Source organism: Coffea arabica, chromosome 8c, assembly GCF_036785885.1.
Source record: "Coffea arabica cultivar ET-39 chromosome 8c, Coffea Arabica ET-39 HiFi, whole genome shotgun sequence".
Lineage (NCBI taxonomy): Eukaryota > Viridiplantae > Streptophyta > Magnoliopsida > Gentianales > Rubiaceae > Coffea > Coffea arabica.
This window is the reverse complement of record NC_092325.1, coordinates 3155845-3178706: the sequence shown is the minus strand read 5'-3', so window position 1 is coordinate 3178706 and position 22862 is coordinate 3155845. Positions and strand designations below refer to the sequence as shown.

General features: G+C 35.4%; 3 protein-coding genes across 7 annotated transcripts; all 3 read left to right on the top strand.

The window, feature by feature from the left end:
* The first annotated feature begins 1578 nt into the window (after positions 1–1578).
* LOC113705675 (RING-H2 finger protein ATL29-like) lies at positions 1579–2800 on the top strand. The gene has a single exon (XM_027227594.2). The coding sequence runs from the start codon at positions 1823–1825 to the stop codon at positions 2714–2716; it is 894 nt and encodes a 297-aa protein (XP_027083395.2). The 5' UTR covers positions 1579–1822; the 3' UTR covers positions 2717–2800.
* Positions 2801–3995: 1195 nt separating this feature from the next.
* Positions 3996–12836, top strand: LOC113707412 (uncharacterized protein At4g17910-like). Of its 2 annotated transcripts, none has more exons than XM_072063527.1 (16): positions 3996–4319; positions 4425–4488; positions 4594–4639; positions 5238–5320; positions 5903–5976; positions 6149–6224; positions 6338–6427; positions 6530–6603; positions 7098–7185; positions 7601–7727; positions 7826–7930; positions 8899–9028; positions 9130–9181; positions 9330–9374; positions 11551–11649; positions 11756–12836. In XM_072063527.1, exons 1-16 carry the CDS (start codon positions 4270–4272, stop codon positions 11906–11908), a joined length of 1356 nt encoding a protein of 451 aa, XP_071919628.1. In that variant the 5' UTR covers positions 3996–4269; the 3' UTR covers positions 11909–12836. The 2 variants fall into 2 exon arrangements, with proteins under 2 accessions (XP_071919628.1, XP_027085523.2); XM_027229722.2 differs by having other exon boundaries at positions 5238–5368.
* A 4094-nt stretch (positions 12837–16930) lies between these two features.
* LOC113706326 (transcription factor bHLH71) lies at positions 16931–19786 on the top strand. Of its 4 annotated transcripts, none has more exons than XM_027228208.2 (4): positions 16931–17698; positions 18490–18942; positions 19020–19053; positions 19541–19786. In XM_027228208.2, the coding sequence occupies exons 1-4, from the start codon at positions 17273–17275 to the stop codon at positions 19573–19575; spliced, it is 948 nt and encodes a 315-aa protein (XP_027084009.1). In that variant the 5' UTR covers positions 16931–17272; the 3' UTR covers positions 19576–19786. The 4 variants fall into 4 exon arrangements, with proteins under 4 accessions (XP_027084009.1, XP_027084010.1, XP_071920185.1 ...); XM_027228209.2 differs by lacking the exon at positions 19541–19786 and adding an exon at positions 19127–19534; XM_072064084.1 differs by lacking the exons at positions 19020–19053; positions 19541–19786 and adding an exon at positions 19127–19534.
* Positions 19787–22862: the final 3076 nt, after the last annotated feature.

Sequence of the window (22862 nt, the reverse complement as noted above, 5' to 3'; positions counted from 1 at the left end):
ACCTTTGTGATCATTTTTTGCCACTTAGGTTGCATATGTGTCAGGATAGAGATAAAGACGCCCTCCATTTCTCTTTCTCATCTAATATTTTTTTTCAATTTTCTCTATAAAGCTTCTCACATTTTTTTATTTTGTTATCTTTCCCTTGTCAAACATAATCTAAAAAGCCAATCTTTATATTAACAGCATCTAACAAATATGTTTCGCAAGTCGATAATCTTAAGGTAGATGAAAATTATTTTCGTCTTTTCAAAGAGTAGGAAAGATAACATAAACAAATATGATAACCTTGAAATTTTTGTAATTGATTACAATTTTCGTTACAATTTTTGGTGCAATTTTTGTATTTTTAAAATTATTTTTTGAAAAAATATATATGCAATAGGTTTGATACATTTAAAAAAATTCGGAGACCAATAATAGTAAGGTCAATAATGGTAAAATTTATTTTAGATAATTATAAGGAAATTATAAAAGTTATGCAATCTTCTTGTGCCTCTATAATAAAAAAAATTAAAATTTTAGTTAATGTTGTAAACTATAAACTGGATTAGAACTTTCCTTTCTTGTTATCCTACATGGCAATTAGGATAACTGGATGGGAACAATAATATCATTATGGTAATAAAATTTGAAAGTGAATCACATTGGGAATATTTTTTAGGGAAAATGACATGTTTCATCCTTCACATTTCGTAAAAATATTTTTTTCGTCCATCACATTTAAAACGAAGCAAATTGGTCCTTCACATTTAAAAATCCAAGTTTTTACATCCTAGAAATAAACTCACAGTAGTGAATCAAACCATCTAACAGCCCGGTTACAAATTTTGGGGATAAAATTGATAGATCACTTGCAAAAACATATTTCCAACAAATAAATTAAAACAATTAAAAAATCTTAATTAAAACCCATTTGTTTCTTCAAAAGAACGAAACAGTGCTAAGGCTCTCAAGGACTAAACCCTTAGTGCAACAAAACTGAGGAAGATGTCTAAGGGTTTAGTGCTTGAGAGCTTTAGCACTATTTCGTTCTTTTGAAAAAGCAAATGGGTTTTAATTAAGATTTTTTAATTGTTTTAATTTATTTATTGGAAATATGTTTTTGCAAGTGATCTATCAATTCTATCCCTAAAATGTGTAATTGAGTTATTAGATGGTTTGATTCACAACTGAGAATTTATTTCTAGGATGTAAAAGCTTGGGTTTTTAAATGTGAAGGACCAATTTGCTTTGTTTTAAATGTGAGTGATGAAAAGAATATTTTTATAAAATGTGAGAGATGAAACAAGTCATTTTCTCCATTTTTTAGTAAGAGTGTGTTATTTTGGCAAAAAACTCAAGATATGTCCCTATTGGTGGTTGCAAGACAACAATATTAAGAGCAAAGACAACACTCCTCATCATCCATCCTCAGACGACTCGCTCAATTCCTCTGATTCTGACCAAAGATGAAAAACCAACTTGCCACGTTGCTGAACCATATTGAAACTCAAATGTCTGATGTTCTTTGCAAATGAAACAAATGCATGCCCCTCCTTCATTCTCTCCTTCTCAAGCAAATCATGCAACTCACCAAACATGAAAAATCTACCGCACCAAATTCACAGTGTAATCAAACTAATCTCCTTGGATCTGTCTCTCTCACGGGTGATTGAGTCACTTCATTTTCTTGGGGTTTTCTTTCGTCCGTACAGAGCAAGAAAAAAGGCCGCCAAGGCCGGAATAGTCAATATCCGGCCAACACCCCCCCAAAAAAAGCATTAAGCTTTTCTACAACTTGCCTTGCCCTCTTTTTTCTTTCTTTTTTTTTTTTCAGGCAATGTCGAATGATGGCTCTCTCCGGCAATCAGTTCCAACACCAGAATCATACAGCACTCCACCAATTACCATAGTCATAACAATCATTCTTCTTGTGTTTTTCTTTGTGGGATTTTTCGCATTATACTTTTGTAGATGTTTCATGCAGAATCTAATCCTCTCTTGGCACCTTCGTCATAGTCCTGCAGCCACGCCTATCGTTCCAACACATCCACAAGACAACCCTGGGATTGATCCCAAAATCATACAATCTTTCCCTGCATTCACCTATTCCATTGTTAAAGATTATAGGAAGGAAAAATATGGGCTAGAATGTGCCATCTGTTTAGTTGAGTTTGGAGATGATGATCTTCTTCGACTTTTGACAACATGTTGTCACGTTTTTCATCAAGAATGCATTGATCTATGGCTTGAGAAACACAAAACTTGTCCCGTATGTCGAAGAAGGCTCGATGAATCGCCCGAGAAGTCCCCGATATCATTCACGAATACCATGCGTCTCATAAACGGAAGTGAGTCATTGCCTGAAAGTGTTTCCATCACAGTAAAGGATGAAACTGAAGATGAAAGAGGAGGTAGCGATCGCGGCGAAAGGAGGACTTCTGCTACGGCTGCTGATCACGTTCTAGTTGAAAGGCGGAACAATAATACTGAGCTGGAGAGATTTTCAAGATCACATTCAACAGGACATTCAATAGTTAGGACTAAAGGATCAGAAGATCAGGATAGGTTTACTTTGAGATTGCCAGAGCAAGTTCAAGAAAAAATTATTAAGGGACATAATACAAGCAGAAGTTGCACTGTTTTTGGAGAATATAGAAGCCAAGAAACCACAGGAAATGGTGGTTTTGGTGAAGTTTCAGGGCTATCTGGTGCAGACTTCAACAAAGATTGACTGGATTGTTTTTGTCCTCCTTCTCTTGAGCTAATCTCTTTTCCTCCCTCCCTTCTATTTTTTAATTTTGGTTTTATCGAATACGCGTCCATCATTGAGATGCTTAAAGATTCATACAGAGAGTAGTATATATATATATATATATATATATATATAAATATATATTTCGTTGATTGCAAATTCTGCTCTATAGAAATTCTTGAAAGCTAATATTGCAATTTCTTGAATATTTATATAGGGAGAATAAGTGAAGAACAAAATATGGCAGCGTTGTCCAATAATTCTTCATGTTCTTTCCATCGGAAGACATTTTGATATATGATCTTCGGTCATATGGATAACTGGTAATGAGTTTGAACTTTGAACCTGCATTTTGTTTTTTGGATGACATCTTAAAGAAGTATGACAAGCCACAGAAATTGGTATTCTTCATCTCTTCTCTGAAGAAAATCTTGACAATTTTTCATTACTTGATTTTAGAAAGAGTACAAGGACTCTTTATCAAATTACTTGATTTTAGAAAAACTAAAGGGTTAATCACACATTGCTCCCATGAGTTTTGGGAATAGTTACACTCTGCCACAACTTCGAATGTGCCCCCAAAGGTATCATGGTTAGTATTTCTTAAACGCTTTAACAATCCACATGAACACTTCTATAGCACAAAATTGGCTATACCAAACATTTCACTTTGTGCTTCAATTTAAGTATGTGCCAACTATTATAAGGTTAACATATAATTAATGCTTGAAATAAGAATTCCAAAAAATAAGTAACTAAAGAAGGATAGCTAATATTCGGAGAAAAATTTTACATTTTTTTATGAATATTATTTTTTACTCATTTTTCATTTACTTTTTTTTACTGCACATAGATGACATGTTAAAAAGTTTAATTTTTCTTCAAAAACTCTTCCAAAAGTGTAACTCAAACAACCTCTAAATCTGTTATTCAAAGTAAGAACCAAATATTCAAAGTGTAAATTTTTGAATATTTTAAAGTGTATATTAGTTTAAAAACTTTGAAAAGTTTTTTAAGATTACTGTAGTTAGAGTTTTTAAAAAACTTATAGCAGACAAACTTGCCAAAAAACTTAGGTTCGAATTGTTATTGTTCAAAATTTTTATAGAAAAGATATACTATAACAATTTAATCTATATAACATAAAAAATAATTAAAAAATATATTTACAAAAAAGTAATAATTTTTCTGCGAAAAATCACAATCCAAACAATAAATACGGGCAAAAAGCCCACAGTGGGGCAGGAGCAGAGGAGTTAGGAGGGCGAACCCGGGAAACCCTCCCGTGCACCGCGTCCTGAGAGTGCCCCGCTTGGCTAGGACTAGGACCCCACGCGACCGGGCTCAGCGAGGCAGCTTCGAAATGAGATTGCATATAAAGGCGTCATTCTCTAACCACGCCTTGGAAATGGGACAAATGACAAGGACTTGGTTCCTACCTTCTCTCCAAACAACAGATCGTTTCATTGGGTAATTTGCAAATAATCCTAATTAAAAAGCTTACGGCATTTGATTCGTGGATTGTCAGAAAAATGGATTCCAATCTCAGATCCTTCAACCCCAACAAGCAGCTCAAAGAACAGTAGTTTTCTCCCTCCTTCACTATATTTTCTCTTTGAATTGGGGTTAAAAATTTGTAAATGATTACCAATTATTCGAGACTAATTGAAAAAAAAAATGTGGACAGATTTGTGAGCAATTTGACCGGCTCGTCTATGCTCGAGCTCTTCGTTGTTATTACAACATTCTCCGTAAGAAACCCTATTCTTCTCTTCATTTTGAATTTTTCTTTTTCAAAGCTGTAAATTTCGGCTCTTTCCCTTGTTTTAAAAAAAATTTTGTGTTTGTGATTTCAGTGTTTGGTACTTCTAAGACGAACCTTTGGCTGTGATATCATGGTTGGTAAGTATTATACGCATTGTTGAATTTGTAAAAAAAATAAAATCCGAACTTTTGCAGCAGTTTGTTCGGTTAGTTCCATTGCCTTGATTTCATGAAGTGAAATTATTGCAGCAATTGTCTGTATGTCTGAACAAAAATTGATTACGTGCTGGTGCGCAGAGTTTATTTGTCATTCTGCTTTAGATGATGTTTTAAGTGTAGTTGGAGAAGAAACTAGGGTTGGCAGGTTCCATTTGGTTGGGTGTTTAAAATTAAAGTGGATTACAGCTTCCAAATCCTTTGAGAAGTCTACATGCATTGCATCTTATGATTTGGAGGGAAGAACAATTCTTGAGGCCTTAGTTTATAAATTTTTTGCTTTGATTGATTATGAATTTTAAAAGAAGCATGTTTAATGGGTTATTTGGCTATGGGATCGGGATGCATTATGTCAAATAGTAATTAATAATTTTAGTTTCTCATTCGTGTTGTGTGTTTGTTTTGTTGCATATTAATTTTATGCATATAGAATGGAATTTTTGCTTGATGATCTCAGGGATGCAAGGCGCTATTATTAGCATGCTATCTGTTTATTGATCAGGATCTCTTGTTTATTTAGGTCATAATGCCACAGAAGCCTCTATGAAGAAAAATGAAGAAGTTGTTGGATATAAGAGCCTGAGGGCTTTTGTTGCTGTGATGGTTGTAGATTTCTTCTTCATCCTTGCCCCATTTACTTTATTTCTTACTGTAAGTGCTTTGTCCTGGCTATATGGAAATATGTTAACTCTAGTTTATTTTTCAGCCATTTTGTTTGAATGTAATGTATTTGCAAATAATGGTGGATGTGGAACCAGGGGATTCATTAGGAACAACTAGCTGTATTGAAACCCTCACTTTCTTCTCCACATACACATAAGGAATACACGTCCTTATGTGCTGCTTTCGCGGGGCAGCATTTTGGGTAGGGGCCTTAAATGCCACACTATACATGTCAATCCTTTGGAAAGATGGGTTCATTCTTTGTTAATTCTTTTAGAGTTGCAACAAGTTTGAGGTCCTCAGGTACTTGAGTGAAGGTTTTGTCTTGAGATATTTTTGAAAATGGTTTACTCAATGAGGTTGTTGACTGATGGATGGTTGGTTGTCAACTAGTATTAAATAGGCAGCTTAATTGCCTGGACTTCAAATTTCTTTTCCAGCATATGTAGATCCTTTATCTTTCTTTCCATGGCTTTTGCACACAAAGTTATTGTAATTGTTGCTGACATCTTTTTGTTATAGGTTTTGTCTGAATGGATATATTTGATTGCAACTTCGCTGATCTTGTTGCTGCTTATCTCTTTTTCAGCTAGAAGGTGAATGCATATCCATAGAATTTTTTGTGTTTTATCTACGTTTGTGAATTTGGTTATGCATTTTTTACCTGCATAACACCAAAATATCTGGATACATGTACTTTACAGTTCATTTGGAATAATTTAGTCTATGCAAATTATTACATTAGAAACGTATTAATCCTCCATACAGATTTAGATCTTCTTCTTTTCAGGAAAGTGGTGTCTTTTCTTTTAGGACAAACATCTCATCTTACCGAGTTGCTATGGTATGCACCTTGTCTTATGATTAAATACATTGTGGTTTTTTCCTTTTGTCTGTTAAGGTTGCATTATTTTTCCTTGAAATTTCCAATTTTGGCTACAAGGGTAATTGCTGCAGATGCTTGCCACGTGCTTGTGTATTTTGGCTGTTGACTTCAAAATATTTCCTAGAAAATATGCTAAAACAGAGACCTATGGCACTGGTTTGGTAAGATTCTTGAGCTGCCTACACTCTTCTCTTTGATAGATATCTTTAAAGATAAGTGCCTGACTAAAATTCCTCTTTTCTTTTCTTTTTCCTGTCTATTAGATGGATCTTGGGGTGGGCTCATTTGTTTTAGTCAATTCCCTGGTTTCACAACAGGCACGAGGCAATTCAATAGTGTAAGTGGTTGTTTGTGCTTTCATTGTCTAAATGCTTAATTTTCTTTTAGACGGAGACTAGCCATTGATTTTGGACAATCTACTTACAATACATTTGAAATACTATGTTCTTTGGTTTTGCATGGCAAGGGTTTCAAAATTGACCAGTAATATATGCTCACTTTAGCTATTTTTTTGAAATGGCTGTATGATAGTGTCATACCTTGCATGCTTAGTATGGAACAGAATTGAATCATGCATATGCATGAATTCTGCAAGCTTATTTCAGTCCATGATTAATTGTGTTCTCTATTTGCTGTTGTTGTTCTGTCGTGTTTGTGCAACTTACAGCTTGCTGTCAAATGTTTGTAATTACTGTTTCAACACACTGAAAATCATGCTTCTTTCAGCTCAAATGCGGTTGACATTTTATTTTATTTTTTTGTTTCAGAGAAAAAAATCCATGTTTTCCCTTTTGTTTTGTGCTGTTAATTAGAGCTGATATTTGATTTCAGGACGCTCAGAAGTACAATCCGCTCATGTAGTCCTCTAATTCTTCTTGGATTTGCCCGACTGTTTTTTACCTCTGGCGTTGATTATCAGGTTGAATGCTTTGTTCTTTAAATCTATCCTCTATGGTACATTTAAATGCTTGTCTAACTGTATTTCAGGGTATGTTACCCACAAAAGCAGCAAATTAGTAATCAAAGAACTGAAAATTTTTGGTGGCTTCTGAGCTCTGATGTAACCTTGTGGCCTTTAGCTGGTTTTGGTTGTGTAGTTATTTTTGAATGTCTAATTGCTGTGGCAACTGGGATAGGGGGGTCTGGAAGTGGGTTAGAGAGTGCTCATTGTCAGCTTGTATTTGACATCCCCTTTTTACTGTGAGTGGGATAGTTATAGTTGCTCATTGTCATATTATTAGCTCTACTTTATCCTTGTATTCTGAGGTTTTCTATCCATGATTGATATCTAATATAGATGATGTAGAAGAACATTTTTATCTTTCTCCTTGCAGGTTCATGTCGGGGAATATGGTGTGCACTGGAATTTCTTTTTTACGCTTGCTGGTGTGTCAATCCTGACATCGGTGATAAATGTTCCTTCAAGATACTGTGGGCTTCTGGGTTTCTTTGTTTTAGTGGGTAAGATTCATATTTCTCACTTGCAGTTCTTTTACATTTTACTCAAGAAGATTATTGGCTTTTTTGTTGACATTGAGCTGAATTATTATGTTATGTAGGATATCAATTCTTTCTGTCACATGGGCTAAACGATTACTTGCTCTCTGATAAAAGAGGGGCAGACATTATTAGTCAAAACAAGGAAGGGATATTCAGCATGATTGGTGAGAAACTGTGAAACTTATGCTGTATATATTTTCTACCATCTTTATGTGTGTTATTCCTTATTATCTCTGTTTTTGACCATTGGGCTTGCCATGTTTCTTAACTTCTGTTTATTACATTGATTGCACAATCACCGTAAGAAATAAAGAAGGAATACCTAAAGTACTGACATTTGTAAATCGTCGGAATACAAACTGGGAGTGAGGAGAATCATTCTCAAATTGCTTTTATGCAGAGTTTTCTCTTCGAATATGTGGCAAAAAGTATGATGGAGGAAGAAATGACATGTTTATACATGTTCTATATCCCCAGTTCTAAACTGAATGGATAATGCATTCTTCCAGGCAAATATAGTACCATTCCTATGCATATTTTGTAGTTGATCCTGATATGTTAAATATAACAATCAAATCTGTTATCATCAATATTTGATGCATGGCAGCAAGTTCTTAAGCAGCATCGTGAAGAATGTCGTTGCATCTAATGGCAAATTACAGAATTTATTGCAACTAAATGAGGACTGATAAATATAGTTTGCATGTAACATTCACTTCTTGAAGAACATTTATGGATAAGATACCAAGCTATGAAAGGTAAATTGATGTGATAATTTTGAAACAGTGAGTGGATGATAAATTAGGAAGGTGGCAATATTTGATGCAGATTAAAATAAATTAAACAATGACTTTGTGCCACTTGAGGCAGCAACGGGAATTTATCTACATTATTGACTGGAAACTTTGATGTCAATCTTTTTATCTGCAGCCAATAATGCTTTGTTGCTGAATAGTTTGATTCAAGAAGACAATAAATTATATAACATGATTTGAAGTAATCATTCAATTGCATAGAGCAAGTTCAATGGCTATATGAAGTCTATTATCATTACTTTTTAATGAGCACTAGTACTCGCAACATGCACTCATGCATATTCATATTTTACTGAATTGATTGGTTTGCCTGTCAGGATATTGGGGCATATATCTTGTTGGTGTACAATTGGGCAGCCTTCTTTTATTTGGGAATCATGGCGAGGTTATGAGAAGTGCCAATAAGGGGGGAAGCATTAGAGTTTGGGTGCTTTGTATTTTCTTCTGGTATACTTCGATTTCTGAACCTAGTTGTCTCATAGAATCCATCAACCCATGCTATGGTTGTTTCGATAACTAGGCAGTTTCTATCCCTCTTGAAATTGTAGGTTGTTGACTTTATATCTAGATTGGAATGTGGAGAGAGTATCTCGCAGAATGGTAAGACATCTTGCTGCTGTTATTATCTAAGATTTTAAGAGCTCTTTAACTAATATCAATTTAAGTTGATTTATATTCAGTAATTTTTGAAAATGGAACTTCCTTTGTGCATTCATTTTTAAGAAAATGATGAGAGAATTTTCTGCAGTGCAACCTGGCATATGTCACTTTGGTATTGGCTCTAAATCTACAGGTAAATTTCATTTTCATGATCTTTTCAGATGATAGATGAGTCATGAGTAGCCAGTTTGTTTAAATACTTAGATGACCAATTTTTATTGGCCTGTCATATGCATGATCAACCATAGGGTCTGCTGTTTCAGCCAGTTGAATTGCTGATATTTGTCATGTGCCCAAAGTTTTTGGTCAATATAAGTTTATGGTAATTCACAGCATAGTTTTTATCTTTGATACAAAAGATCATACAGGTAGCCTCAAGGTTATAAAATGTAAAGTTTCAGAATATGTTAGTGGCTCTGGAAAAGGCTTAGGGACTTTACCATTGTTAATTACTTATAAATTCTACGTGGATTATGCTGTAAAACTCTAAACTGTAAAAGAAAAATTTATGAGAAGAACCACAGCAAACCTGGAGTGAATGTTCCTACCAGTGGTAAGTAATGCTTTCATCTGTTGCATTCCTGGGTGTTGTAAAGAGTTGGCAAGGGTAAGGAAAGGGTGAAGACTGTATGGAGAGAGGAAATCATGATTGTGTTGTGTGAGGATACAGGAGTGAGATGCCCTTGCTTTGCAAATGTGAGATTGTTCTGGAGATAATAGGGTACATATATGAGTTGCAAATGGAACATAGAAGTTTTATATGCGAAATCATGAGAGTGTGGAAGGTGCTTTGAGATAATTGTTGAAGGTACTCATTTTCTTTTATTTGAGCTCCTCAAGTTTGCCTGTGCTATTAGTCAAATCCGACATCCTGAACTTTTCAAAAACCTATCGCTTCCTGTGATCCTTTAAAGAGGCTCCACTTCCTCCAATACCATGTTCCTGCTCTGCGCTTGCCATTTTGGTCTGTCAAACCATGATATGCAGCGGCCGAAGGGAAGGGGGGGGCCAGGGGGGGCAACCGCCCCCCCTCCAATTGCTAAAAAAAAAAATTTTCTAAGTAAAAAAATTTTTATTATATTGTTTTGCCCCCCCAAATATTGATAAAAAATTTCACTTTGCCCCCCCTCCAATTGTTATAAAAAAATTTTCTAAGTAAAAAAATTTTTATTATATTGTTTTGCCCCCCCCAAAATATTGATAAAAAATTTCACTTTGCCCCCTCTCAAGGACCCAAACAATAATGTATAAAAGTTATTTGGACTTGGTCCAAATAACAGAGACTCGCCCCCTCTAATTGCAATTTCTAGCTCCGCCACTGATGATATGCTTGCAACCTCAAACATTGACTATGTGATGCTTGAGTTGGATCACCTAGACATTGGATGTATATCCATTTGCCCTTAGTAATAAACAACATTAAATTGTGTTCAGATTGGATATGTACTGCAGCAAAAATAATAGGCAAGGTACTTTCAGCTAAACATGTAATAAAATATTAAAATAAGTTAATTGTAGTGTTCTCATGGCTATTTGATATATAAGAACAATCAATGCTGTGACTGAATTAGGTTTGGAGATATTGGTTGACTATTTGAATAGTATTTTGCTTAGTAAGTTACAGTATGGCGGGCTGGAGGGATACTTGTAGTGAGCAAATGAGGGCCTGGAATATATATTTCTGTTGAGTCATGACAAGTCGAGGTTGTCAAACTGGAAACTGTGTTATTGACCTTCAAGTCAAATTAGGTTTTGTTTCATCATTATTTGATAATCTCATTAGATTAATTAAGCCAATTGATGGGCAATTGCTCGATGTGGAGTAGCTTCTTTTTCTTGTATACATGTTGGAATCCTTTGATTTGGACCACCTCAACTCTGAATTCACTATACTTACATAATCCGGACAATCGATTTTTCCTTATAATGAATCACGTTAGAATGACATGCTATTGATTTCTGTAGAGCTTGCTCCTGCAGGTTGTTTTTATTTGGCCATAACGTTCTTTAGATAGCAATTTTTGTTATTTTTGAGGACTGCATGAGCATTTTTTGTTCTTAGAAGTGTAGGACGGAAGAAGTGTGGGGGTGGTGGAAGGGAATTGGAAATGGTTAGAATCACTTGTTTGTTGTAAACATTTTCCACGTTTTGTGTGTGTGTGTGTGCGTGCCCGTACACGTGTACAGATATGTCTGTTGCTGTACTTCTGCTTTCAAATTTTTATATCTTGTTTGGCATCTTAAAGGCTCCTTATTGCATCTCTCCTTGAACAAGATATATTTTAATGATGTTTGTTACAAACTTTCAGGTACTAGCCATATTAACACTTTCTGATTATATACCTGGAAATAGAATTTCCATTCTGGAAGAAGCATTTAACCGGAACCTATTGGCATCTTTTCTTCTGGTGAGCAAAAGCTTCCTAATTTCAATTTTCTTTTGATAATAGACATCTGGTGCGTTTCTATAGTTCCACTGGACGCAAGGGAATGAAATTTGCCTTTATGGTGCAGGCTAATGTGCTGACGGGGTTAGTGAACCTATCCATTGACACGCTCTTTGTTTCACCAGCCACTGCCCTTGCCATCCTGCTTCTTTATCAATTTACTTTATGTGCTTTCGTTGGATGTGCATACTTCTTTGGCGTCAAGTTGAAATTTTGGTAGCGGACCTTGCTTCTGCTTTGCCAATCGAATCCTAACTGCTTTTTAGGCCACAATTGAACTTTTAAACTTGTAGTTTGCTTATTTTATCTCTACCATGTCACTTTCATATCCATGAGGCAGTCACAATTGTTCTACAAAAATTTGCTTCTCAAGGAGTTCCCTTTGACTTGAATGGACTTCAAATCATTGGGGGTTTCAGTACCTGGTTGAGACAATTGTGTCCAGCCCATCAACGAAGTTGCCCACACAATGAAGTTCACATGCATCTCTGCTTGTTGAATTGCCTATTGCATAAGCTCAAGTATCATTTGCCTAAAAGGGGTTTGTGTACACGTACAACTCATAGAGTTTGGGTTGAACGTTCTTTTCTCTCCTAACATTATTGTTTGTGCATGGCTACGATGCTAGATTGCATTTTATCCGTACCCACAAAGCCATTAAGCAGTACTACAGCGTACTACTACTAGACAGTAGTAGAGTAAAAAGTAAAAGGACACTAAAGGCCGAGCTGAAGCCTAAAAAGGCATTGGCCAATATGTGTTCCTTCCCTTCCATTCTTGGGTCAAAAGCAAATTTTAAAGAGAGTTTTAACTTCAATGTGAATATATATTTGTGGATGATTGGTAAATATGTACTCTCCAAGAGGTGGCTGGTCGTCACATGGATTCCCCTGCAGAGCCTCTGACAGGTTGGACCGTGGTCCTCGCAAACCTCTCTCTCTCTCTCATCACTCATCAGTCCTCATCTCCAGATAAGGCTATAGTTCCCAGTGTTTCTGCTTTGTTTCCCTTCCCATACTGACAACATTGTTTATTTGCTCTGTCCGGTTGAGTCCATTTGGGCAACTTCGGCTTTGATTAACTTTTTGATCAGGTCTGATGAGATGTAACTAAGAACTTTTTGGGTTGATTGCTGCAAATTTGCTTTATGTTCTTGTGTTCGTTTCTTGTACAATTCACTGGTTGGGATTCTACTTAATTTGGTAATATGATGTGATTTCACCGGAATTATAAAAATCTTTCTTGCATGTGGAGATCTAGTCCTGACTTGGAGCTGTCTAATTACTTTTTTTATCCTTTGCGTGAACGTTTATGGGCATACATTAGATCCATTTTATTTGGAACTATGAAGTAATCAACTTTGTTTTTTTTTGTTTTGCCGGATACGATAAATTCTAATCTATATCTACTTCTACTCTATACTGGGGGGTGTGGGGATCCAAAGAGATCAAGGGAAAAGCTAAAAGGATTGAATCACCATCAATCCAGACGGGTGCTTGCACATTTGCTAGTGAAAATTTTCTAGTAAATCTTGGATTTATACCTACCACTACTCTATACTAGGGAGAGAGGGGATTCAAAGGGGTCGAGGGAGGAACTTGGGAGAACTAAGTCATTATCGGTCCAAAGTGTATCCATTTGTTGGCGAAATTTTTTCAGAAAATTTTGGATTTAGAATGCATCCCTTAACCTACATTCAAGTAGACTTCATTGGTGGCCAAAGGGTCTAGGAGTAGTTGGTTACAAAGTTATCAAATTTGAAAGATGCAGAAGCCACGTTGTCAAAATGCATATAAACTGATTTTGATTGCAGATCTCTTTTAATTAAAATGTACATTTCCCACCTGTTTTTTTGAGTTTGCTTAACAAAATGATCCCTAAAGAAACTTGTATGAGAATTTCGGGAATACCTTTTATCTCTCAAATTATGCAAAATGAGATCTACAAATTGTCTGTAGGAAAACATATGGATTGATTAAAATAAGAAGTGAAAGGTAAACGCCACTGAGATTGGGATCTGACTGTTAAAAGGCAACTAACTAAAATAGATAAATTCAAAGGCCTACTTTTCGAATTTGGATTTGAGAACCCTGTTGGGGTTGCTTTGATGGGTTAAAATTATATCATCCTTAATAAAACACATGACGGTTTAACCAGACTCGGGAAAAATACTGCTGCATTTGGATGGACAATTACCTTCTTCATCCACAAAAGATTGGACTGCATGTTTTGTGAAAGAAAAAAAATAATCTTTGACGGAGTTTTTTGGAAATATTTTTTTCCAACATAATTCTCAATCATTTTTTTACCTAATATACATCACATCTCCCAAAAAAAAAAAAAAAAAAGAAGTTATAGTGTCCTTCTTTCTACAGAAAATGCAACCCAAACTGGGCAACCAAAACAGCTGACTTCCAGTGTGTCATGCTTCGTGATTGGTCCGAAAAAGAAAATTAAACGTAAAAGAGAAAGCTCAGCAGCTTGAACCAAGCTGGTTAAGATGGTTGGGTACCCAAAACCCAACATTTTCTTGAGCATTCTCAAATGATTGAGTAGATACAATAGTCCGCAAGTATCAATAGCTAAGAACCTATGATTGCGTTCTAGGATCTGGACATCAGGTTAATGGTTAATCGTTTAATGCTATGTGCAAAGTATGCTGGTCGCTTTAGTATTACCCTAGCAAAGTACTTGGCACCATAACCCACATGATATTCATGCAAATAAATCGCAGTTATCTCAAGATCCAGTTCCAGTTCCGTTGATTGACACATTAGTCAGGTGACCGTGAGGTTTATGTTTCGATTTCAAAATTCCATCTTTTCCTTTTGCTCTTGTAGGGTTTGAAATTTCTCTCCAACAAAATAAATATATACGTATGTAGGCTCGTCAATTTGCATGTTTGGGACCAAACTGAGGACTGCACATCTCCATAGGTCGACGAAAGCATCTTGTTAGAGGGAACCAAAACAATGGCAGTGTTTCTCGTCTCTCTAGAGAACACGTTCAGTTATAAAATTTGACCCTTCAACTTTTTGCAAGAATTTAACCCTTTAGAATCCGCTTCGAAGTTGTAGTACTTCACGTATCATCTGTTTGTAGCTAATTTTATGCTCCTAAATTATGACTTTTGTTTCTTTGTAATTGAAACAAGCCTTCAGGAATTTCTTTTTGAGGCGATGTTATTGAAGATAAGGCGCACAGAATCGACCATAAATGCCTCTCCTTGTACATCAATCATCAAGCACGAAACTTCAAATCAGTAATCATGCATAGTTTGGAAGTTTGTTGTATGGTGCAGACTGGAAGATTCTTGGCAGAAATGATGGTAAAATCGAATGTGTGCCCGGTGTAGTTCTTAATGTCATTAATGATCTTCTTCACTTTATTACCCAGTGGGTTAAATTTTGTTTTCATATCCTCTATCAACAAATTATAGGCAACCAAAAAGATAAAAAGAAAAAAAAAAAAAAAAACTAACTTCCCTATAATCGTTGAAGTTTTCTATATTGCAGTACTTCCACTTGTTCCTTTCCCATGTTTGTTAGTAACAGGTCAAAGAATGGACGTAACATTGCCCTTCCTGTGTTGATGTCCACGTTTCGAGTCAAGAGCTAAAGCCCTTTCCAAGAACCTCCCAAAAGAACAAAACGGTGGAAATGGGTGTGGAGGGGCACCTTCCTCCAAAAGGGATATTGATGGAGTGATAGGCTTTGTGTGTTATCCGTTATGTTGCAATCCCCTCTTCTTCAAGTAGATAACATTCACCATCTGAATCTGATAATATATATGAAGCATAGAAATGGCTCTCCATGATAAGGTTGAATTGTTTAAGCATTACTTTGTTGACTATCGATCGGTGGTGAATGTAAGCTGCCCAAACATTTTTTTAGACACATACTTTGCAGTACTTTTTGTAGTATCCGGAAAATTACATCTTTAATCATTATATTTGCACTCAATCTCACTTGAGTCCCTGAGTATTTGGTCTTATACATTTAATCCTCCACAATTTTAGCTAAAGTTGAGGCACAAGTGGTAATCTAGCTCTTTATATTTGAGGAACAAACAAGTGTATATTAAGTGGCAATTGCTTGGAATAACTGACTTGACTCGTGATAGTGCTCGATACAATTATTCTTTGTTTAAAGCGTGTACTTATGAATTTCTATTATACATCAAAAAAATGTAAATTATAGTTTTTACTGCTGTAACCGTTAAGATTTCAACTTAACTTTTTTTTTTTTAAACTCAAAAAAGCTCTTAATGATTGGACATCAGAGTCAATCCATTTTTTTTGGGCAAATGTTGTTCTTGACTGATCAATGCTTTAATAATGTAATATATCCTACCACTTTTCCTTCTCTCTAGTTGCTAGTGATATTGAGTCTTTACCTTACGTGTTAAAGCTACTATGCCCATACACAAAATGTAGGTAAAATGCTAGTATCTCATTGTTAATCTGAATTTCTTTCCAGCAGAGTTTCATTTAATATCAACCTAATAGATATCAACACTCTTTGGTTAACCACTTTTCAACTGCTCATGCTAGGATTCATTTATTAAAACAAACAAAAAAGAAATAGGGGACTAAATCCAATAATACCAAATAAAAATGGGACTAGGCTGAAACACAAAACAAAAGGAGAGTGGACTAGAACTGCAATTAGCCAGTTCTTCACAGACGGAATCACACAATACTCAATTTTCTAGAGTGTCTGAATGTGGCGCGAGCGGTGCACCAGTCGTTTCTTGCAAATCCCAACCCAAACCGAAATAAAAAATGTTGAAGGTGAAGGGTAGCTTTTGCACAGCTTGTTCTCTTGGTTTTATGCATATTTCTACAGAGATTTGGGTCCCCCACACTCACACTCCTCACTTGCGGACACCTTGGCAGTATGTTTTGACAGCATCCATGAAAAAATTGGAAACCAAAACAAAAAACCATTTTCCTTGACTATTGTGTAATTTGTTTTTTTCGACAAATAAAAAAGTTTGAAGTGTATTTCTAAATTCTGCTATCGATGTAACAACTGTGTCAGTGAGGAATGTATACGATTAAATTTATAAGTGACATATGATCGTATTATATACGTGTCTAATTGTGTTTGACTCCTAACTTTTCTATCTATCCTTCTAGAGTTATAAAACAAAAACCAAGTAAATAAACAGTAACCAAAGGAAAAAAAAAAAAAAAAAAGAGTAGAATGATAAAGCAAAGAAGGATTCATCCTTTACAAATAGTCTCATACATGCACGTGAGAGGTTACTGCTCAAGTCTTGTGTGTGCTTTTTGAGCTTTTCTCTGCCTCCGAAAAAGTTAGTGTAAAGGAAAAAGGAAGTCTCCTCTGAATCTCTCTCTCAACTCTCAACAGTACAAGTCATAAGTCATAGTAACATAATAGAGGGTTTTTGCTTTTGCTATAAAATGGAATGATATGATGTCTTTTTAATAATAACAACAACTCCAGTAGTCAAAATAGTAGTATTAACAGTAGGAGAAGTATTGGGAGACTCGAGGGTTCGAGTAATCTTTTCATCATCTGCCCACAAAAGCAACAGTTGGGTCGAGTGCAGAAGAGGGATGATGGCTCTAGAAGCTCTTTCCTCCAATGAACTCCTGAATTTCATCATCTATGACACCATTTCCGCCACCCCTTTCAGCAGCAATGACAGCAATAATTCTTGTCATGAGAATTCTACCAACTTCTTGCTGGACAATGGAGGGCTGAAAACTGATAATTGTGGGGGTGCCGAAGCTGGTGGGGGTTTAGAAAATTGTTCTTGCATGCCGCCTCCGCCGCCTCCCGTGCAGTCGCAAAGGCAGCAGAATAGTTTGGCGGTGCAAGGCAGGAAGAAGAGGAGGAGAAGGCAAAGAGTTTGCAAGAATAAAGAGGAAGCTGAGACCCAAAGGATGACTCACATTGCTGTTGAAAGAAACCGTCGTAAACAAATGAATGAACATCTTGCTGTCTTGCGTGCTCTCATGCCAGAATCCTATGTTCAAAGGGTATAAATTTTTTTTTCTTCTTCGTTCTTCTCTAAATAAATTTTTTTTTTAGGGTTTGTAAGGTTTATAAATTGGGAATTGGAATCTCTTTTGACGAGGCAATTGATTTTATTAATCAAATTTAAGATGAGATGAGATTCCCTTAGTCCGTTTTTTTTTTTTTGGTTTTGTTTTGCCATTTGAATAGTAGTCAATTAATTGGTGAGGTTTAATTTTAATTTGCAATTTCTAATTGAGGCATGCATTTATTGTTTCTTGACAGGTTATGCTTTTTTCTGTTGACCTTCTGAGTACTAGCCCGTTCTCATTACCAGCATGATTGCTACAAAACAAAATATTCTTTCTCGTTCTTGTTTTTGTGTCTGTGAAGATTCCCGTTCCAGCACGGGGTTCAACATTCATGTATTTGCAATGTAGAATAAGACAGGTTCTTAAGCAGGTGTCTCTGATACTTGAAGAAGCCAAATTTTGTGGCTGATTTTCAATGATTTGAAAATGGCAATCCTGGCAGCTATGGTCGTTTGGTTGTCATTAGATTTTTTTTTTTTTTTTAAATTTTGTCCATTCTTGTATGTACTTTTCTTGTCCAGGTAAAAGTTAAGATGGTACACAATAAAAATGATGGATGTAAGCTTCTTTCAAATCTCGAAATAAGAATTTTCACTGTTTTGTGCATGCCACCTTTTTTTTTTTTTTTTTTTTTTTATGGCTGTTCATGCTACTTTAAAAGATTCAATTTATTCACTTTAATAATCACGAGATTAAATATAAGAAAAGATTGGTTTTTGCAGGGTGACCAGGCCTCTATAGTTGGTGGTGCTATAGAATTTGTGAAGGAGCTTGAGCATCACTTGCAATCCCTTGAAGCACAAAGGTTCTTGCTATTACAGCAACATGGAGGAGCAAATGACAAGACCACCACCACCATGGCCGCAGCCATTGCCACGGCCACCGGGAACAAGTGTTTTCCTCCAGCTCCAACCCCATTTGCTCAATTTTTCGCTTACCCTCAATACACATGCTCAGCCCAATTGCCAAACAAGTACACATCCAAGAGCAAGGCAGCAATTGCAGATATTGAAGTCACTTTGATTGAAACTCATGCAAACGTTAGAATCCTTTCAAGAAGAAGAGTTAGACAGCTCTCCAAAATGGTTACCGGCCTACAGACGCTGTACCTCACCATCCTTCACCTAAATATCACAACTTTGGACCCTTTGGTCCTATACTCCATCAGTGCTAAGGTACCTTAACATCTAGTACTTGTCTATTCTTATGCATTTGAGGCAATGGTTGGTAACGTGCTAGTGTTGCTGTCCAGGACACCGTTATCGACCCTTACCTAATTCTGAAGAGTGAGTCCTGAAATAAAATTGCATCTATTTCAGATATGTTACATTGATGGATATTGACAAACATTTCTTGCAGAAAATGACTAGAGAATGCTAGCTGCCACTTTAAAGTTTACACATGCTGCAGTTACTATTCGAAGAAATCATGGACCATTGGGTTCTATAGAATAGACAGGTTAAACTTAGTGCAATGGGTATATTGGGCATTCCAGTGGTCTTTTATCCAACGGTATATGTTAGGCTGTGGTCTTTTTTCTTTTTTTTTTTTTTATGGGTCGATTGACATTTGTCTACTCTGCATCTGCACCTGCCCCTACTCTTACTCTAGCCTATTTAGAAGGGATATGTTAGGGGTCATTGATGATCATAAGAAATGGTATCCTCAAATTTTTACACTTCTGAGTGACTTACTTTTGTATTTTTACAATTTAGGCAAAATAATGAGAGGGTTTTTTTGGGGGGCTAAATTTTGGGATTTGTCATGTTACAGGTGGAAGAAGGCTGTTTACTAAATTCAGCAGATGACATAGCTGGTGCAGTTCACCACATACTTAGAATTATTGAGGAGGAAGCTGCACTGTGTTGTCAAGCCTAGCTAGGGGAATCGGTACATCTTTTAGTTGTAGCTGAATCATGAATATTTTAGTGCATAGTTTTCTATGGCCTTTGTATGTATCAAAGCTTATAATTTTGCTATGGCTACCGTTAGTACAATTCAATAGTGGGTTTTCTTTTCTTTTCTTTTTCTTTTTTTGGTTTGGTTTGGTTTCTCAACTGCAATAAGTGAACTAAATTCTTTTCTTCTTTCATTTCTTTTTCGTCCTTTGTCATTCTAGGTTTCCATGACCAAAAAATTTTTTTTTTTTTTTATTTTGGTCTTTTCGATTTTCAACCGGGTTCTAGTAAGCAGAAATTTCAGCAAGATCCCAAAGGATATACAGATTATTATCTCCACCAAGATAATTTTGTTGTATTCTTTTTCGTTCTGATTTACCAAAATACAGATTTGGCAAGACTATGACTATGAGATAGATATGAAAAAAAAAAAAAAAAAAAGACCACGGCATAGAATAGTTATTTAGTGAATTAGGCTAAGGGCGTTTTGCTTTGTCTTGATTTAACAGCGAAATTAAGCCAAAATATACTTTTGTGAGGAAGAAATTAATTTGGCTTAATATTTACATTCTGTGTTCTGGCAAAAAAAAAAAAATTTAAAAATTTTCCCTGACCGATCACCAAAACTTAAAAGGTTCCGTTCTTTCTAAAAACTTTTGGTGTCCTTGTTGTAGCCTCAGTTCACAATAGGCAAAAAGGGCTGTCCGTAGGCCTTTCATCTTTTGTAATGAGAAGTTGACATGCCACTGCAGTAAAAAATTTGCAACTACACAATGCTAATTCACTTTAAAAAGAAAATTTCATCGAAATATTTATTTCTTGTATGTATCTGATCATACATCAAAAGACTTGTAATTTTTAATTCATGGCTTCTTAATTTGTTGATTTTTTTTTTTTTTTTTTGCATATGCCAGACGATACAATATGTTTATAATAACCCTCAAAATCTTTGAGAGATAAGAATTTGTAGGCAATTTGTTTTTCTTTTACTTTTCAACCCAAAAGAATTCATGGAACAAGATTCAGCTATTGTTATTTCGGGGACGTTAGATTCACTTGTTTGTAGCATTTGATTAATTAGGTATCATTAGCTTAATTATATTTTGGATACATACTTACATAAGTGTAGTTTGTGTTTCACAATGTTTAGTTTTAAGTGTTTGAAATATTCTTATCTCTTTATTCAATTCAAAGTTATGATAAAATGGTTGAAAGTTATTTTTATTTGCAAAAATATAAAATGTATTCTAAAAGCACTAATTTTGAATTTATGTTAGAAGTGCTTTAAAGATAAAAAATTCTACTCCTAAATCTAACAAATAATGACCGCCATCTTTTCGGCAAAAGTACTGCAACACCAAATGGAATAATCCTAGTGATACATACATTATTATATTTTTCAAATTCCTTTAATTTTAAGAAAATATGTATGAGTCAGTTCTCAAATGATGACATATAAGATTAAAGGGTCATTCTTGACCATTTTTTAACATGTAAAAAATTGTGGGGCGTCAGTGACAAAAGTGATGCGCTAATATTGCTACCATTAGGGAAAAAATCCTATTTATGTTGAAGTTTAGTTCTAATTTTAAATAATTTCGAAATGAATGTTTAAGTTTGTGGCTTAGTTAGATGCAAAGGCTTTAAGATGAACATTATTAAGCCAAATTTGAGTAGGTTGATGCTTATTTTGTACTTATCACTGTAAGATTGAGTGAGACTAAAAAGGTAACATGTACTAAATTTTATAGTGTCTTGATTTAACAACTAATTTTAGAAAAATCTTTTCTTTTCTTTTTAAGTAATTTGAACAAGATTTTATCTCTAGAACTCGAATAATTGGTTAAGCTATCATTTGCATCCTTTTATCATTGCGTCTAAATGTAACATTTTATCCTCAATGCATCCTTCCCTTGTCATCTAAATCAGAAAAAAAAAATACTTATATTGTGCATGAATCCAAGTAAAAGAACTTCTGAAGCGCCATGTTATCTTGTAACTAGCTCGGCTCGCTTGCAATTCAGTCAATGACTTGGCTCGAACTCGGTTTAACTGAGTTCGAGCTGAGTCTCGATTTACTCGAGTATACATTCAAGTCGAGTTCGGGTGCTTTGATTTTTACAGTTCATGACTTGACGAGCTACTCGTTGAGTAGTATAATTTAAACAATATAGATATAATTTAAATAATATATATGTATTATAATTGTAAAATGACCGTAATGGATATAATTTATACTGAATTTACAAGATTGATCAAAAAGCTCGATTGATCAGTTTACTCAACTCGATAAGCTTGACTCAAAGTCGAGCCTTATCAAGTCGAGTCTCAAGTTTTTAAAGATTTACTCGAGTCAAGCTCGAGTTGAGATTCTCCGATTCAATCGAGGTCGAGTATAATTATATTATAGGCTGAGTCGAGCTTGAGTATAGCAATACTCAATCTTGACTCGGCTCGAATACATCCCTACTCGTAACACAAAGCTTTAGCCTAAAATGCGCCCCTACACAAACACACACACACACACACACACATATATGGAAAAGAGAGAATTTCCACTGCAAAATTACCAAGTATAGGGATTGTGAAGTCCATGTTAACTAACAGCTTTTGCCCAAGATTTTCACCAAAAAACACATGATTCCATCTAGCTAGCCAGTGTGCCTAGGGAGTAGCTAACATGCATATATATACATATATGATAGGTCAAATTCAGTTTCAACCAAAAAAATTTCTCAGCAACTATTTTCGTGAATTATTGCAAACAAAGGCCAAGAGACACCAGCCTAAAAGGTGTCTAGCCTGTATCATTACAGCAAAAAGATGATAAATCTACAGCCGCTGATGGTATATATACTACTATATATGTGAGTATGAGTTTGTGTGGTCCATTTCTCTAGTCATCGGAACTAGATTTAGCCATTGCGGCCGGTAACCATCTCTCTCTCTCTCTCTTCAGTCTGCTTTTTGTTTGTGAGCTGCGCCCGCCATTGTGGATGCGTTTGCTTATGCAGCCTCAGAAGCTTGTTTGACGGCCTAAGCACAATCTAGTAAACCTCTATACTGCCCATTGTACACTTATTTCATTTTACGTGTGCATCACATTTTCTCAGAATCTTTTGATAAATTACGCAAAAAATGTACCTATTCTATTTACATAGTGATCTACAGGTAACATGAACATATAGCATATAGTA

Coding starts and splice junctions, on each gene's coding strand:
- LOC113705675 (XM_027227594.2), top strand. CDS start 1,823: ATGTCGAATGATGGCTCTCTCCGGCAATCAGTTCCAACACCAGAATCA.
- LOC113707412 (XM_027229722.2), top strand. CDS start 4,270: ATGGATTCCAATCTCAGATCCTTCAACCCCAACAAGCAGCTCAAAGAA. Junction 5,977..6,148: donor ATCTCTTTTTCAGCTAGAAG/GTGAATGCATAT, acceptor TCCTCCATACAG/ATTTAGATCTTCTTCTTTTC. Junction 9,182..9,329: donor AGAGAGTATCTCGCAGAATG/GTAAGACATCTT, acceptor AATTTTCTGCAG/TGCAACCTGGCATATGTCAC.
- LOC113706326 (XM_027228205.2), top strand. CDS start 17,273: ATGATGGCTCTAGAAGCTCTTTCCTCCAATGAACTCCTGAATTTCATC. Junction 17,699..18,489: donor CAGAATCCTATGTTCAAAGG/GTATAAATTTTT, acceptor TGGTTTTTGCAG/GGTGACCAGGCCTCTATAGT. Junction 18,943..19,540: donor TATACTCCATCAGTGCTAAG/GTACCTTAACAT, acceptor GTCATGTTACAG/GTGGAAGAAGGCTGTTTACT.